The 18,462-nt window shown below is 39.6% G+C and overlaps 1 protein-coding gene across 10 annotated transcripts in view; it reads right to left on the bottom strand.

The window, feature by feature from the left end:
- Positions 1-18,462, bottom strand: part of PTPRM (protein tyrosine phosphatase receptor type M) — a 454,976-nt gene that overhangs the window by 301,251 nt on the left and 135,263 nt on the right. For all 10 annotated transcript variants that reach the window (XM_072327944.1, XM_072327945.1, XM_072327947.1 and 7 more), the window contains exon 3: positions 8,044-8,309. In XM_072327944.1, the coding sequence (XP_072184045.1) occupies positions 8,044-8,309 (266 nt within the window). The remainder of the gene's footprint in view (positions 1-8,043; positions 8,310-18,462) is intronic.

Below are 18,462 nucleotides of genomic sequence, written 5' to 3'. Positions count from 1 at the left end.
GCCTGTGACTAGTGGTGTCCCCCAGGGGTCTGTGCTGGGTCCAGTCTTGTTCAACATCTTCATCAACGACCTTGATGAGGGGATAGTGGCCACCCTCAGCAAGTTTGCTGATGACACGAAGCTGGGAGGATTGGCTGACACGCCTGAAGGCTGTGCGGCCATTCAGAGAGACCTGGACAGGCTGGAGAGCTGGGCAGTAAGAAACCGGATGAGGTTTAACATAAGCAAGTGTAGAGTCTTGCATCTCGGTAGAAATAATTGCATACACCAGTACAGGTTGGGGGAAGACCTGCTGGAGAGGAGCTCTGCTGAGAGGGACCTGGGCGTCCTGGTGGACGACAGGTTGGCCATGAGCCAGCAGTGTGCCCTTGTAGCCAAAAAGGCCAATGGCATACTGGGGTGCATTAAAAAGAGCATGGCCAGCAGGTCGAGGGAGGTGATCCTCCCCCTCTTCTCTGCCCTGGTGAGGCCTCATCTGGAATACTGTGTCCAGTTCTGGGCTCCCCAGTACAAAAAAGACAGGGATCTCTTGGAAAGAGTCCAGCGGAGGGCCACAAAGATGGTGAAGGGCCTGGACCATCTCCCCTACGAGGAGAGACTTAGGGAACTGGGTCTGTTTAGCCTTGAGAAAAGAAGGCTGAGAGGGGACTTGATCCAGGTTTATAAATACCTGAGGTGTGGGAGCTATAGTGGCGAGGCTGGTCTCTTTTCAGTAGTGCGTGGGGACAGGACTAGGGGCAACGGGCTGAAACTCCAGCATAGGAAGTTCCGCACGAATGTGCGCAAGAACTTCTTTACAGTGAGGGTGACGGAGCACTGGAACAGGCTGCCCAGGGAGGTGGTGGAGTCTCCTTCTCTGGAGATATTCAAGACCCGCCTGGACGCCTACCTGTGCAACGTGGTGTAGGGAGCCTGCTTTGGCAGGGGGGTTGGACTCGATGATCTCTAGAGGTCCCTTCCAACCCCTATAATTCTGTGATTCTAACTCTAAGTGCTATTTTGATTGAAATCGATCTCAATCAAAATAACTGGGGAGTTCAGCCACAGATTTTCCAATAGCTTTCAAATACTTTCTTATCACTATATACTCACAGATAACTACAGACCCTGACCATAAACCAGTTCTATCAGCTTACTAGCAGAAAATACAACCTTGAAATAACTAAATTAGCATATACTTACAGCAAGAGAGAAAGATTCAATGAGTGATCTAAAATATTCTGCAGTATCTCTAGACAATATACCAAAAATACCATTGTCACAAATAAGCCAAGCAATGCATCCAGAAACTGCCAACTGGATGTGCTACTAAATTACAAATGTTGTCACTTAGGAAAGCAAGTTCCAAAGAAAAGTTCTACAAGTTGAAATATAGTCAGTTTAATCAGGTGTCCATTATATGCAATAGTCAAGCTGACATCAACTTACCTGACCACATATTTTAGTCTTTTTTGACAGAAAAGACACATTTATTAGTAAATAGAAAAGGACGCTATAGCCAGCAGTGATATACTACAGCCAAACAGACATCACTGATGTGCCTTTCCCTTCATATATTCAAGAACGTGAAACACACTGAAAGTACAGTAAGAGAATTTACGGTCTGTTCATAGGCTATGAAATACTATCAAATTCTGTATCCAAATCCAGTACAGTTCTATTAATATAAATAAGATTATGAACCATAGTATCTGCTCAAGCAAGCATGTTCCCGCTTACATTAAAAAAACACATTTGATTCTACAGATGTCTGCAAACACCCTGTAAGTTTACTGCACACTGCATGGGAATGCTCAGGATTGGACCTAGAAACATCTCTGGTAACTCATTTTTCCTCTAAAAAGCTGACAGGGCTGTCAGGATTTGATGATCTTAGAGGTCTTTTCCATCCTAAATGATTATATGACAATTCACAGATCTGGATCAGTTTCCCTAATTATCTCTCTTAGAAATAAAACTTCACATCTTACTTCACACCAAGCTTTCTCTAACATTTCATACTTGAAAAGCTGTGTGTTTTGTAGAATTTCACATTTCTACTTCAGAAGCCAAACTTTGCATTTCCTCCCAGCTGCCACAACACCTGCGGGCAATACGACAGACTCCAGTCAAAACAAAGGCGACATCCAAGCAACAGCAGGCTGGGCAGTCCTTTGATTTCTTAGTCTTATTATTCCATCACCTTATCAGGCAGGAAACAACTGGTTAAAACACTACATTCAGCTGCTCAGGAAGAGCTGGGCTGATGCTGGCCTGGGAGCTGCCTGGCCTCCCAGGTCTGCCAAGCAGGAAGCAGGGAAGTGGCCTAATGCTGCATGTCCCAGAGCCTCCCTGCTTCAATGAAGGGCAAAATTAGCTTCTCGATCCTGCCGCTTCCCCTTTCTGTGCACGAACAAAGGAAGGGGGGGCTGCTCACCAACATAAATGCTTACTGCTGAAAATGTGTGGCTCGCGATAACTTCTCAGCTCCCCTGAACAATAGGAATAAATAGTTTTTGTTGCCACACAACCTTGCTCTGTAAATTCCTGCCTTTGTTGTTGAAAAATCACAATGCTTTTAGTTGAAAGGTGGGTTGTACCTAACGTAAATACTTTCTACTTCACATGACTTAAAAATAGCACTTAAAAAAAAAAAAAAAAAAAAAAAAAAAAAAAAGACGGAAAATAGGAGCACTGAGAAAGTTTCCTATCAGACTGCTTTTTTGCTCCCCATGAACTAGGCCAAGACTCCTCCAGCACACATCCCACCCTGCCAACAACATTCTCTGCCTTCTCTTCACTGTCTGCTGTGTTTTACCCCCAGCTGCTCCTTTCCTTGGTCATATCAAACACCAGTGGTTACACAAAGGTGCTGGGAAGTGGCAACATCTTAAACCCCTGCAAACTGAGCACTTCTCCCCTTTGGGTCCTGTCCTAGGACTGCCCCTATTCTTACTGATTCTTCAAAGCCGCATTAAGGGACATTTCTGACTTTGTCCTTCCCAGAATCCACAAAAACCTGTCAGAGCTTATTTACTCGGGCTCTTAGCAGCACTGCCACACCTAGAACATGGTTAAGCCTCATAGGTTAGGAATTTATTGCATGCTGTGTGCGGTCTCCATCTATCATTCCTACACAACTACTGTCTAACACTCAAATGAGCACTTCAGCACATTAAACAACACCTAGGTTGTGCTGCCAAACTGAGAGTCCAAAGAAACCTCTACAAGGTGAACAGCAGTGAAAACTGAGCTCCAATCTACCAGGTTTACATCATGTTCTTCTTGCTTTGTTTTTAAATCAGATGTGGTTAAATATTTCCCTGTTGAAGACACATCTTTCTTGGTTTAGGAACAAGGGATGGGAGAAAACACTGGACCTTTGTTTAAATGTAAACAAGAACACATCTGCTTACTCTTGGACATTTATATATTACTGGGTTTTTTTCAATTTAGATATGTGGCCTACCCTCACACATCTTTCTCAAAATAAATGCATTCCTAAATCACACAACTCAGTGAAGAAGATTTTTGACCAGTAGCCATTCAAAAAGCAATGTGCACTTCCAAGTTTGAGTTCAAAGTGCAGTTCAGGAACCATAAGCATGCAGTTTAATGTAGAGCACACAACAAATGAGAATCTGAGCACAACCTTCACTGCTCAAAAGAGTTCCACTTAATTGTCCTAGCTGGAGGCTGAAGTACACTGCATGAACCAAACTCCAAGTACAGCCTGTATAAAACAGGTTCTGAAGGAAATGAAAGTTTAAATCCAGATTTGAAAAAGCAAGTTGGATCTACTGTTTCTTATTCCCTAAACTCCCAATTTACAGGGGAAAGTGTCAGACTGGTAAAGGGTAAATCTCATCTTAATGTGAAGTGATACCCTGCAACTCCATTGTGTCTTCACTGAGAAAAAAAATCAAGAATTAATACCAGGTGCTTACCTCTATTCATGCCAGCTTCCAAGAAAATTATATTTAAAGAAGGTGCACAAGCAAACAGAGTAGCACACTCCAGTAGTAATTATTTTTAATCCTTTTCAGTTCCAATTCTGGATTTAAAAAACTGCAGTATTTGTTGTGTTTTATTTTTAAAATCAAGATTTGTTTCAGCTCAGAGCAGCCATGACTGACCCCGAGCAGATTACAAAGGAAATAATTCAAAATATAAAAAGTGACAAGGGGGTAGTATGTAACTTGTAACAGTGCTGTGCCAAATTGCTTGCTTGCAGGGTTAGAAATTGGAAACAAAAGCTTCTCATCAGACCCTACTCAGCAGTAGCATTTCCCATGCTGTAAAGTTTTAAAACTGGAAACATTATAACAAATGTAAAATAGATTACAAATACTACAAACTTGTCTGAGAACCATTATGTAACCTGGGGGAAAAAAAATCAACATTAAAAAACAAAAGAATAAAAATGAGACAAAAATGATAACATCTCCTGTCCTCATTAGAGAAACAGTGTTCTCAGCATTCACTTTTATCTCACTTATCTCTTTTAAAGCATCAATTTAGAAGCCTCTCAACCTACTGACGCTGGTCTCCAAGACCTAAAAACAAGCTTACTGCTTCTCACAGATATCTACATAATATTTAATTCTCTCATTTTCTTTTCTTTTTTTTTTTTTTTTTTTTTTTTTTTTTTTTTTTTTTTTTTCCTTTTTTTCTGTGTACATTCTGTTCAAATACAGAGGAGGGAGAAAGTAGTCATGCAGAACCTTGTTTTGTTTGCAGGTCATCTCCAATGGAATGGTAAACTGTAATGCACAAAAATAATGCAGAAAAAACCTAAGTTACTTTGAAACAAGTAACTCAGGGACCAGGAGCCACAGCAGAAAAGAACAAGCTGTGCTGATTATCTCTGACCCTCAGAAGGTGTTTTGGCACCGTAAACCTGTGTTACTGCAACTATACTGTAATCAGTAGCTAGAATGTAGTGTAGACATATCCTAAAGTCAAAGACAGATGATAACAGTAGCACTTGGAAGACCATTAATTATGGAATTAAATGTGTCTTAATCAACAGAATACTTCACAATTTAAGTTTAAATATGCAGTAATTAGACTACAATTAGTGTTGTTACATGCAGGTTATCATAGTGATTTATATATGTTGCATAGCATTCATATGGGGTGAGACCTACACAAATAATTATTAGTAAAAAGAAAAGTGTATACTGAGAGAAATGTTCAGAAACTGTACTCCTAAAGAGTCACTTCTAAATGGAAACTCAACATGAAAGGTATTAGGCAGCTTGGATAACTGGTGTTACACTAATAAAACACTTAACCATTAAATCTTTTGAATGCTTTGCATGTGTGTTAATACGTGGTTTAAAGAAATAAATCTTTAGACACTGGATTAAAATTCACTCCACACTACAGGATTTAATTTCTACTCAGCTACCATTAGTGGGAGTTATTTTGCCTACATTCTTCACGAATCAGTAGCAAAACAGACTAACACCACTGTTTTCACGCATCCCGGGTTATATAAATATCACAGCTGTGGAATGTTATCATACAGTTTGTCTGTAGTGAATCTTGGTTTCATCTGCAGCTAGTACCTTGTAGGGTACCCTATTAATGGAATGGAATTATAGTGCATTCACAGATATGCAGATGCCTACTTGAATATGCAACTTAAAACACAATAGAGCAAATCAGACCACTGCATTGCTTTCTCCATTCATCTGGTAAAGCAAAGACTTTTCCTGAACACTACTTTCAGGAAACCACCAGCCTTCATGTGTGAAAAGTTAAAAAGGCCCTTATCATTCCTTAAACAATATTATCAGAAGACTTCTCATTTGTTCAGTTATGTCACCCAGCTTCTGATAAAGCCTGAGAGAAAGTTCTGGAGCTTTTGGATTTTATAGGAAAAAGACAAGAGTTTGTGACAGAAGAGCTAGGATTTTTTTATTTGAAAGAGTAAGAGCTCACAAAACAAAACTGTTGCAGGACACCTCTCAGGTGGGTCCTCTGCTTCCTCTGTCCCCTCTCCCAGCTTCTTCTTCTCTTGCCTATCCCCAGAATAGACTCCATGAAGAAGAAAAAGCCTGCAAACAGATTAAAATAGTGCAGAAGAGCACTCCGAACCTGGGACAGGGAAACCCTAGATATATGTACAGACTGGGGATGAGAGGCTGGAGAGCTGTCCTTTGGAAAGGGATGTGAGGGTTATGGCTGACAGCAAGTTAAACGTGTGTCAGCAGTGTGCCCCGGCAGCCAGAAGGGCCGCTGCCACTGCGAGGAGGAGTGTGGCTGTTCTGCTCTTCTGGAAGAGGTGCCAGTATCCTCCACTAAATCAATGGCCAATTGAGGTGATCCACACCATGAATTCTTCCCATGAAGCTTGCTGAGATGTTCTTAAGCTTACCCCAGATCTCCTTCAAGAATTAACACCTGGTCACTCCTGGCACATGCAGAAACAAAAACAAGGCTCTACCACATGTGATAGAAGTGGTCAGGATATTGATGTAGGAATCAAAATGCTGTCACTCTCTGCATAAAACACACATAGAATACACTGTGGAAGGACAACACCACATTTCCTAGAGATGCCTGCAATTAAAGAATCCCCATCTTTGAGATCGCCTTCCTCATGAAAGCTTCAAATGGTTAGTGAAAAATGTCGGCCCAGGGGAACCAAGCACAGTGCAAGTAAAAACTCCTTCCATTGGTCTCCTTCCTTTATGGCACATTACTTGTTCATGTAGATGTAGACTTTGTTTTCATAGGAACAAGAAAAACTGTTGAACTGCTGTACGAGATAGTAAATAACTATATAATCTGTAAACTTAAATACAGAAAAGCAACACTTTTAAGAAACTGGCACTAAATCTTTAAGACATAATCAGAAGCACATTCCTTTGGTAGCTGTCGTTCTATTTATGACTGCACTGGTCAACAAGTATTCATCATCTAAATCAAACCTAAAGACTCTAATGCAGTAAAATCTATTGACATTCAATTCCAGCATCCTTAATGAACTGAAAGAATTACTGAATTTATTATTGAGAAATTAAAGTGATCGACTGGAATCAATAGAAGAAATTCTTGATTGTTTCAATGTGATTACTTCCTCCACATTTGTTGTGATTCAAGCTGGCAGGTGGCTAAGCACCACATGATTGATTGCACACTCCTTCTCCTTCCCAGTGTGTTGGGGGAGAGAATCAAAAAGAAAAAAACAAAGTAGAACTCCTAGGTTGAGATAAAACTATTTATCAAAGTAGAGAAAAGGAAGTAGATAATAATTATGACAAGTATATAGATATATATGAATGTATATAACAAATGATACACAAACAACTGCTAACCACCCCAGACCAACACCCAGCTAGTGCCTGAGAAGTAGAAGAGAGTGAGATGAACTCCCATCCCCTTCAAAATTCCTGCATGATGTCATATGGTACGTAATATCATCCCTGTGGCCAGTTTAATTCAGCTGTCCTGATTCTGTTCCCAGCTCCTTGGGTCCTTCACTGTGAATGGCTTTGGTTCTGTACAACATTGCTGAGCAGCAGCTATAAGCACTGGTGTGTTATCAATATTGTTTTTGTCTTAGCACCAAAACACAGCATCTTAATAGGCACTGAAGAATTAAGTCCCAGCTGAAATTAAGACAATATTCTTGCCTTATTTCATACCATTTACACCACCATCCCACAATTTCTACACATCCTAACTAATTACCATCACTTATCTTGCTTATTGATATATGTACTCACACACTCATTATTCCTCTAGTCTATGGACCATCCATGTAAACTGTCCACAATATTCATTTAGTTCATAACTCTGGGCTCACATCTGCCATACATACATACATATGAAGTGTGTGCGTGTTTATGAACACACATTTCTATAAATATATGTAAACATTTAAACATAGCTATATGCATGTATAAATGCATCACCTACACACAAAAATGTAATCAAAATAAAGATCAATAAAACATATTGAAACATATTTTGATTTTAAATTCAAAATGATAATTTAGAGCCAGGTGCTGACTACAAGAAACACAATTTCATTAAAAAAATGAGACATACCTGATAAAAATTGGGCCAGAAGGTGCTAATTGCCAGTTCTGCTCTGTTCCAAGTACCAGTAGTAGATGTGTTCCACACTGGGTTACCGATAGGTCCATCATTAACTTTTACATACACATTCAAAGTGCCAGGGCTAGATCCACTCTTGCTTGAAATGTAATAGTGGAAATCAATACAATGTGTATCATTTTCTTTTAGATGCGGCATCAGGAGGTGAGCTTTCTGTCCTGCGTATCTCCCAGATGTATTCACCAACATGAAAGAACCTGCAAAAACAAAGTCATTATTTCAATTTCTCATTATTTTACCTTCCTTTTCCTGTTATGGTAATCCATAATCAAGGCATCATTAAAAAGCAATTATTTTAACTTGCTTCTACTAATATCATTATAAACTGTATTTAATCTCAAATTGCTTTCAAGAATCCTTAGATTATTTACAAAGCTATTAAGTACCAGAATCCTTATTTTTCACACACAGAAAGAAAGAAAACCAACAAAAAAAGAAAACACAGCACTGTACTAAATCTACAGATATTAGAAGAGAATCAGTCATAGGTGGAAACTGTTCAAGCACATCTGTATGCTTAGTCCCACTGAAATCAAGGAAAGATCTGGGAACAGATATTGGGATGCTGTATCTAGTATGGATGCAGTTTAAAATGTTCCCAATTCCTTAGGCTCACGTCAGCTTATCAGTAACTACTGCTTTTACTGATTAAGTGTGGTCATAGAATCATCGAATTGTTCAGGTTGGAAAAGACCTTAAAGAACATCGAGTCCAACCCCGACCTAACCATGCTACCCTAACTTTAACAACCCTGCTAAATCATGTCCCTGAGCATCACATTCAAACAGTTTTTAAACACATCCAGGGATGGTGATTCAAGCACCTCCCTGGGGAGCCTATTTCAGTGCTTAACAACCCTTTCTGTAAGGAAGTGTTTCCTAATATCCGACCTAAGCTTACCCTGGTGCAACTTGAGGCTATTTCCCCTCATCCCATCTCCTATCACCAGGGAGAAGAGACCAGCCATGCCCTCCCTGTAAGCACCTTTCAGGTAATGGAAGAGAGCAATAACGTCTCCATTCAGCCTCCACTTCCCCAGACTACAAAACCCCAGTTCCTTCTATGAAGGTCACTTGATTGTCTCCTAACTTCAGGAACTTAGAAAAGAAGAACACTCCCAGCAAATTCTAAGCTCTACAGAAAAGGAGAGTAGCAGGAGGAGGAGTAACATTACAATATTATCCATTTCAACAGCAAGAAGAAAAGTAAAGGCACAGTCTACATAAAGTTACACTCAAACAATCCTCACATGAACATTAGTCAATTTATGAGCTCTTTTTTAGTGCCTGCTAATGTGTATAATTGAGGCACACCTTCAAAATAATCAATTTACACAACAGATGTGCAATTAGAAAAGTAAAACGATATGCAAGACATTCATATTTCTGTGTTGAACAAATTCAAAGCCAAAAGAGATAACTAATACATACACTGTGATACCATAGAAGGAAGTAAAATCCAACATAACTACTTTCAAATGAGAATTTATCAACAGAACACAATTAAGATATCAGTAAAAAGCTATTTCAAACCCTGCATTTTTCATAAAAGCCAAAAGAAAATTACAGATATGTTCGAGATGCATGCTATACATGCATCACTGCCTATTTTGATAGAAACAGAAACATTTCACAGTTTCTAAAAAACAACTTTTGTCTTTTTCAATTTGATGGGAATGGATACTCTGGAATTTCAATCAGATCATATAATCATAGAATGGTCTGGGTTGAAAAGGACTACAAAGATCATCCAGTTTCAACCCCAGTGCTGCATGCAGCGTTGCCAACCACCAGACCAGGCTGCTCAGAGCCACATCCAGCCTGGCCTTGAATGCCTCCAGGGATGGGGCATCCACAGCCTCCTTGGGCAACCTGTTCCAGAGTATCACCACCCTCTGTGTGAAAAAAATCCTCCTAATATCTAAAATGACCCTCCCCAGTCTCAGTTTAAAACCATTCCCCCTAGTCCTATCACTGTCCACCCTTGTAAACAGCTGTTCCCCCTCCTGTTTACATATTTCCTTCAAGTACTGGAAGGACACAAAACAAGCCCCGTTCCCTCAAACTTTCTTCATAGGAGAGGTACCCCATCCCCCAACTCCAGATGTGAAATTCTATGTCATTTCTGGAAAAGAAGTGCAAGTGTCTTGAGAACTTCAGACCATACCCATATCTTAAATTTAATCATTCAGTAATACACTTTGCAGCTACCCTAAATTATTTATCAAGTATAACTTCTAATTAATTTTCAATCAAGTCAAATAATTGAGTTACCCAAGTTTACAAAAACTGAAATGAAATGTGATACAAAGGAATCTGAACGTTTTACCACCCAAAAGGTAAAATAGCATACTGGGATGAATGCCTATGCATTAGTAATGTAAGTCAATGTCACTATACGTGTCTCTCCAATTAAAACCTCATACCACACTTAAAATTCATTTCATTTTCTAGTGTTCCTAATACTGGCTTTTCTCACACTGCTAACAACTTGAGTTTTATTTTTAATTTAGCAGAAAGAATGTCAGAGTGCTTTCCTATGCAAGGACTGGTTTATAGGAATTTCTGATTACACCATTCTTGAATCTACAGTATGTACATACATCTGCCACATTTTATTTTTTGCTGTGTTTCAGTTGTCTAAAATGTTGGAGGAACCAATGATGAGACAAGACCCTCCTCAGTATTCCAAGTGAAGCAGCCAGAGTGGCATCCTTGTTCCTGATCTAGTGTTCAGGGCACAGTAAAGAATGCTATTTATCACTTCTGAATTTGCACATGTGCTCTTTCCCCATTTCAGTCTGTCAAACCAGTGCACGTCTTTCATGTAGCATTCCCTCTGTGTTTTTAACTTGTAATACAAACATCTTCAAATACTTCAGTGTAGAGAGCATGGAATTAATTTCTGCAATAATATACTAAGACAGGAATTCTTTCCTTATTTTTATGTATGCAGAGGAAACTAAACAAATTAGCACACTTCAATCTTTCCAATACTTCTTTTTAGTACAGTGGTTCCTAAGATGTTTATGGTTTTGAGCTGATCAAAGTATAAAATCCTGCTGTGCTGGACTTTTAGATCCTGTTGCTCAATAATTAACTAGGATGCTGAAAGGTGAAGAATAAATCAACACCCAGCTAGAACAAGAGATATTCCTGCTCTATTACTAATAAGACATTTCCCAACGTCTAAAAGACAACCAAGAGTTTCAAATAAAATCCACAAAATTATTATCTGAGTACAAAAAGGAAGCAATTAAATGCTACTTAGTCTTATGGGTCTTTTCATGCCTTAAAAGGCAGGAAATAAACCAATACTCCTTCCATCACTTAGGATTTGTTCTTCTATAAAGTATTTGGCAAACTCTTCCTAGTCCATGAGATAAAGAGAAGGAGACGATAATCTGAAGATACTCTTTTAATTGTTTGAGCTCTGTAATGTATGAGAACACCATCAAACTCCACCAGGAGGTTTTTTTGGACACTTCCCACTCACAAAGGTCTCACCAACCACCAATTTCAGAAGCTGAAGTTTCTTTTGTTCCAGCTCACCTGTAGCAGGACACTCATTCACAGAAACACTGATCAAAGCTGTAAACTAAGACATTTGGTCACCTAATGACATGCTAAAAATAGAGCTAAGTAATCTGCAGTTGTGTACTGTTTCAAACATAGTAACATCTGTCCTAAGCCTAAATATAGCCTCTAGACAGCATTTAGGTAATCCTATTTCTGAAGAAACCATGCATGTTGAAGATAGATACAGGAACACTCAACTGTAAGATCCTGGCTTCAGAACAGAGAGCAACAGAAAAGCCTTCCTGCATCAAGTGCAGGAGTTTCCCTGCATCAGAATGAAAATCCCAAGTGCCTGCACTTTCAGATATCTGATGTCAGTGCATTCAATGCATAGACATTTCAAGCTAGCCAGTGAAGAAAAACTAACTGTAGATACAATACCTTCAACATTACCCATCTCTGAAATTACATGCACTCCTCAAGGTACAAGAATGCATTCTGCCCATCTGAAGTAGCTAACACAGACCTTCTGATCAGTGCTTAGGCCTCTTACAGTGGCCAATGGGATGTGAAGCCTGGGCACGGGAAGACTTGAGTGCACCCAGCCAGAAGCTTGTGGGTAAATTTAAATTTCAGAGGAAGCCACAAAAATTCTAGGGGTTTGGATAAAGTCAATCAGAAGGATAATGAATAATAAGTGGTCGTGAAAGCCCTTACTTGGTGCTTAACCCTTTATTGGCCCTTATCCTTGAAAGCTTACCACCTCATTAAAGAATTTAAGCTATTTTTGTTTGGGTAGCACCTCTTTTTCCCTTCATGTGAACTCTGATAAAGATCAACTTTCAAAGGTCAAAGCAGCACGTATTTCCATACATTAGGTGAAAGCAAGAGCAAACTCTGTAAAATCAAGTGAAAAATAATGCACAACATATTAAAATTTGAGCCTGTTTCTACACCTACTTTTATGTATGGATTTCCTCACAAGAAAGAAAAACAAATTATTAGGCATTAAAAAGAAAAGGCATCATCATCAAAGACTAGTGGGTGAATCTTACTTGAAACCACACAGTACGTGTAAAGGAAAGAAAAAGTGAATTGAAATTGAATGCATTAAAATCTTTCTTACAATCTTTTTTTTTTTTTTTTTTTTTTTTTTTTTTTTTTTTCCAAATCAACTTGTTTTTAATGTTAAATCATGTCAAAATTTTCTCTTACAGGTTTTACTATTGCCATCCATTAAACTGATTGCTAAAGTAATGCTATGCCAGAAGGATATAAACATCTAAAGCATGTGGATAAACTCAGTTCACAAATAAACACCTAATTTGGACTGGAAGGAAAAGAAAAATTAAAAAGAAGGCAAGAAAAAGAGTTCTCATCCATGAAAGGAAAAAAACTGACATATTTGCAAGATAATGGATAGGCGCCCCAGAATGCTTATCTCACTTTTGGGCATCTGACAAACACACTGCAAGAAATACATGCAGGCATTCACTGCTGTACCTACCAGGTAACAGTTGCCCACAAGGGAACAGGAACTAGACTTGGATTCCAACAAGACAACACAAAATTAAGATTAATTCAGTACTCCAAAGAAGACACTGCAAATGCACATACTACAATAAATATATTCCTTTTAAATAAATGTACTTCCCTAGTAGCACTATCATGTTTAAACACGACTTTTCTCAGTCAAAAAGTTTAAATGGGATTTACATGGGTGCAGTGTTTAACACCATCTTTAGGCACTACATGCAAATTAATATTTCAAAACTACAGACTTAAATCAAACAACCAAAACCTAAGGTGGCTATTAGGGTTCAAAATTCATTAAATTCAGGCTTCTTCAATCCACACGCATTAAAAGTCACAAAGTTTCTAAGTCATCCATATTTCATCATTTTACCCAGAGGGTTTAAATCAAGGAACTGGTGGATTTGCTACAATTACTGCTGTTGTTTGGAATTCCTCATTGTGGTTGTTCAGCAAATTCACTGAAACACTAATTCTATGAAGATAAAACACTGGAAAGAGACAGTGCAGACTAGATTTGATCCCAAGTAAATGGGCAACTGAATATCCCAGTAATTCTCACTACTAACATCAATGAAAATTTCCTGTGAGGCAAGCATAAAGAAAAATGAAAATCCTATGGTATTTATTCTACCAGCTATCCAGCAATAAATAGCATCATGACAGATCTTATTAGGGTTTTGTACACAAAAAGCTGCCCAAAAGATAGAATGACACAAGAACAGCAAAAAGATCCCAGTGTGTGTTTAAAAAAATATTCTGACAACTGGAAAAGCAATATACACTTCTACAGAAAATGATGGAAATGGCACAAGAGAGATTTTCCAGTCATTTCTATAAGTTTTCGCTATGTCACACCACCTTGTTAAGAGATGCTTTTTATACTCGGAATGACAAATGCAATGGAATTGAATGCGGTATCATTTTTCATGCGTGAAGAAAATCTGACTCGTGAGCAAAGAAAGTTACTTTGTTGATTTTTCACAAGTCCTATGCATGGTTGAACACAAATGATTAGTCTTCCTTTCTGACTGTGACAACAGACATAACCTACCCAGTAACCGGGATTTCACTGATATAATAATAAGCATAAGTAAAAACATACTGGTGTTTGACTTACGTAAACATCAGTGCTTGATGATTTTGGCTCTCAGTGTTTGAAAACTGTGCTAAATGAAGTGGAAATTCTGCTATTAAGACTAGATATTCTGTGTATCACCTTACACCCCTCAGGTGCAGAAACCTACCTCCATAAGTTCAGAAAGTATTTAAAATACCTATTATCAAAATTGCACTGATTATGTAGATGTAAACAGCATTCCCTAAGTGCCTCACTACTATCAACTCACTACAGGTGGCTATCATGGCATCGTTTCTACTGTGAGTTTCCAAAGCCAAAGATGACTGTCAAAGACAATGGAGTTTTGGGGCATGTGTAGGTGAATTGCAAAGCTCAAACACTGTGGGTCCCAACTTCAGACAGGGCAAAGGCAATATACCTGTTATCTCCATGGACCCTCTCCAGAGCACTGCAGAAAGTGGAAAACCTGAAATCTGAAGACTGACAGCCTTGGACTCTTAATTTTCAAAGACAGTAAACAGAAGATACTTTGTCTCCAGTATTCTTTCCCACTATTTACTACGTTTTCAGATAAAGGAAAATTCATTTTCAGGTAATATTTGAAAATTATGAAGTTGATGTAATTTGAGAAGGCTCTCAAAGCATGGATAACAGCTTATAAGAACCAGCAACTTCTACTCAGATACAGCACCTACAGGTGCCACGCTGTAGGGAACTGCACATAAAAATCAGTGAAGCTTCATTTGAACTGGCAAAATGAGGGGCACCGGAGCACGCTCGCTGAAAATCTTACTTTTGCTGCCTCAACTAATAACCACCAATTCTGTTATTTATCTAAATTTTTCAGATGAATTGTAAACCATCTCTTGAGCATTGTCCCATGCTGGACTTTGTGTGATTTTAATTATTATCAAGCCTAACAACAAAAATGATCAACCTAACTTTTAAGGTATTTCTTCCAAATTTTAAACTCCTAAAACTCTTAAAAAAGTGTTACACAGCTTCACAGCATAAATCCTGTACACTATCAGAAAAGTGAATCATCTACTTCTACCCGTAACATTTTTGTTTCAGCAGAACCATAAGCCTAATAGGACTGATAATTCTTTCACCATATTCAACTTTTTCTATCTTTTTCCTCATCTACTCTGCATAGACACATCTTCCATTATTTGGTTCTAAATTCATCACATACAAACATGAAAGCACATATTTCTGAATCACGTATTTCTGCGGTCACTTTTCCAATAGCCAGTAATGCCTAAAAGATCTGCTTTCTGAAGATCACTGTTTGTTTTTCCAACCTTTTTCAATATTTAATGAATTCCACTGTTTGTCCTATAGTCTTTGTTCTGTTTCCTTCATGACTTTTCTACATTTTCAAACATTACATGTACATTTGGAAAGCTGTTTTTTATATGACTAACATTACCTTTTCATAAAAAGAAAGTAACACATAGAAAGTCCATACAAAGTTCAGAAGCTGACAGAGAAAACAACTACTTATGGACAAATTCAGACAGACCTATCTGAAGTTTCAGATTCAATTTCTGATCCAATCATTGTTATTAAAAAATAAAAAGCAAGCAAAGTAAGAAAAGGCAATTAATCTATACGTTGGAGTACACTGTGTACTAATTAGCACAAATAAAAATATTCCTTGGTGGAGAGTTAGCTTGAAAACAAAAATATGAAATTTAGAGGTGAAGAAAAGGAAGTAAAGTGAGGGAGGTATTAGGGAAAACAAATCAAAGAAAAATTAATGACAGAAAGGAAAACAAATCCAGGATAGACAGATCAAGACCCAGTCTGGTTAAAATGCAAAGATATCCAGAAGCCTCTCCTTGGGACTGGAAAAGGCCAGTTCAGGTTGATTGAGTACTCTGCGGACATTCAAAATAATCAATTTCTATTAACCAGAATCATAGACCAGTAGTGATCCTTCCATAGGTTCCTTCATATCAAATACCATGAAAATGTACTGGAGTAATTTCTACCGTCAAGCTTGAAGCGAGACAGCCTTTACTACAGGGGACTGTGTACTTCCAAGATGAAAGTGTAAGGTGTTATCCCATATGAGGTTGCCACAGTAGATACTCCCAACACTTTTTTTATGTACGCATACCAACACAAAAAGGACAAAGATAATTCTTCAAATATAGACATCCAAACTAAAACAAATCACGCATCTGGGTGGATGGGGGTAGAGCGGTAGATGTAGTCTACCTTGATTTCAGAAAGGTTTTTGATACCATCCCTCGTGACTTCCTTATAACAAAACTGAGGAAGTATAGGATAGATGAGTAGACAGTGAAGTGGGTCGAGAACTGGCTGACTGGCAGAGTGCAGAGGGTTGTCGTTGGTGGTGCAGTGTCCAGCTGGAGGCCTGTAACTAGCGGCGCCCCCCAGGGGTCTGCGCTGGGTCCGGTCTTGTTCAATATCTTCATCAACAACCTTGATGAGGGGATAGTGACCACCCTCAGAAAGTTTGCTGATGACACGAAGATGGGAGGATTGGCTGACATGCCTGAAGGCTGTGCGGCCATTCAGAGAGACCTGGACAGGCTGGAGAGCTGGGCAGTAAGAAACCGGATGAGGTTTAACATAAGCAAGTGTAGAGTCTTGCATCTCGGTAGAAATAATTGCATACACCAGTACAGGTTGGGGGAAGACCTGCTGGAAAGGAGCTCTGCTGAGAGGGACCTGGGCGTCCTGGTGGACGACAGGTTGGCCATGAGCCAGCAGTGTGCCCTTGTAGCCAAAAAGGCCAATGGCATACTGGGGTGCATTAAAAAGAGCGTGGCCAGCAGGTCAAGGGAGGTGATCCTCCCCCTCTACTCTGCCCTGGTGAGGCCTCATCTGGAATACTGTGTCCAGTTCTGGGCTCCCCAGTACAAAAAAGACAGGGATCTCTTGGAAAGAGTCCAGCGGAGGGCCACAAAGATGGTGAAGGGCCTGGACCATCTCCCCTATGAGGAGAGACTTAGGGAACTGGGTCTGTTTAGCCTTGAGAAAAGAAGGCTGAGAGGGGACTTGATCCAGGTTTATAAATACCTGAAGTATGGGAGCCATAGTGGTGAGGCTGGTCTGTTTTCAGTAGTGCGTGGGGACAGGACTAGGGGAAATGGGCTGAAACTTCAGCATAGGAAGTTCCACACGAATGTGCGCAAGAACTTCTTTACGGTGAGGGTGACGGAGCACTGGAACAGGCTGCCCAGGGAGGTGGTGGAGTCTCCTTCTCTGGAGATATTCAAGACTCGCCTGGACGCCTACCTGTGTGACGTGGTGTAAAGAACCTGCTTTGGCAGGGGGGTTGGACTCGATGATCTCTGGAGGTCCCTTCCAACCCCTACAATTCTGTGATTGTAAAGTATTTCCTCTAATTTCCACTGCAAAAAAGTAGAAGTCAACAATGCTGTCCTATAACTGGATGGATGATAAGCAGAAAACGATGAGTCTCTCTCTTATGAACTGTTATGTGTACTTAAAGGAAGAATACAGAAGAAAACATATTTGAACTAACAATATCATGCAGAGTATCGCTGGGAATAAAAAGAAAAGCTCAGAGTTTTAAATGTGATTTGCAGATGCTACTCCAACTTCAACACTGATGGTGTAGAGCACTGTGAGAATCACAGAGGTGACCTTAAACACTTGAAGTTCCCTTCATGTACAATGAGGTCTACCCTGAGCCTCCTCTTCTCCAGTGTAAATAAATCCAACTCCCTCAACCATTCTTCAAAGGAGGGATGCTAAAGCCCTTTGATCATCTTTGCGGCCCCCCTCTGAACCCACTCCAACTACTCCACACCCCCCTGTGCTGGGGGCCCTAGACCTGGAAACAAGACTCCAAGACGAGACCTCACAAAGGCAGAGCAGAGCAGGAAAATCACCTCCCTCTCTCTTTGTGCTAGCCACTCCTCTTTTGATGCAGATCAGGATACAGTTAGTTTTCTTTGCTGCAAGTGCACACTGGTCAATCATCACGTCAAACTCTTTATCCACCAGAACCCCCAGTCCTTCTCAACAGGGCTACACTCACTGAGTTCTTCTCCCAGTCCCATATCTGGGACTGCCTCAACCCAAGAGCAACACCTTGCTCTTGGCCTTGTAAAACCTCATTAGATTCTCACATGCCTACTTTTCAAGCGTGTCCTGGTCCCTTTCAATGCTGTCCCCCTTTTCTTTATGTCAACAATAGACTGTTGATTTGGAATG

This window comes from Excalfactoria chinensis, chromosome 2 (genome assembly GCF_039878825.1).
Source record: "Excalfactoria chinensis isolate bCotChi1 chromosome 2, bCotChi1.hap2, whole genome shotgun sequence".
Classification (NCBI taxonomy): domain Eukaryota; kingdom Metazoa; phylum Chordata; class Aves; order Galliformes; family Phasianidae; genus Excalfactoria; species Excalfactoria chinensis.
The sequence above is the reverse complement of the archived record's forward strand: the minus strand, read 5'-3'. Positions and strand labels throughout refer to the sequence as shown.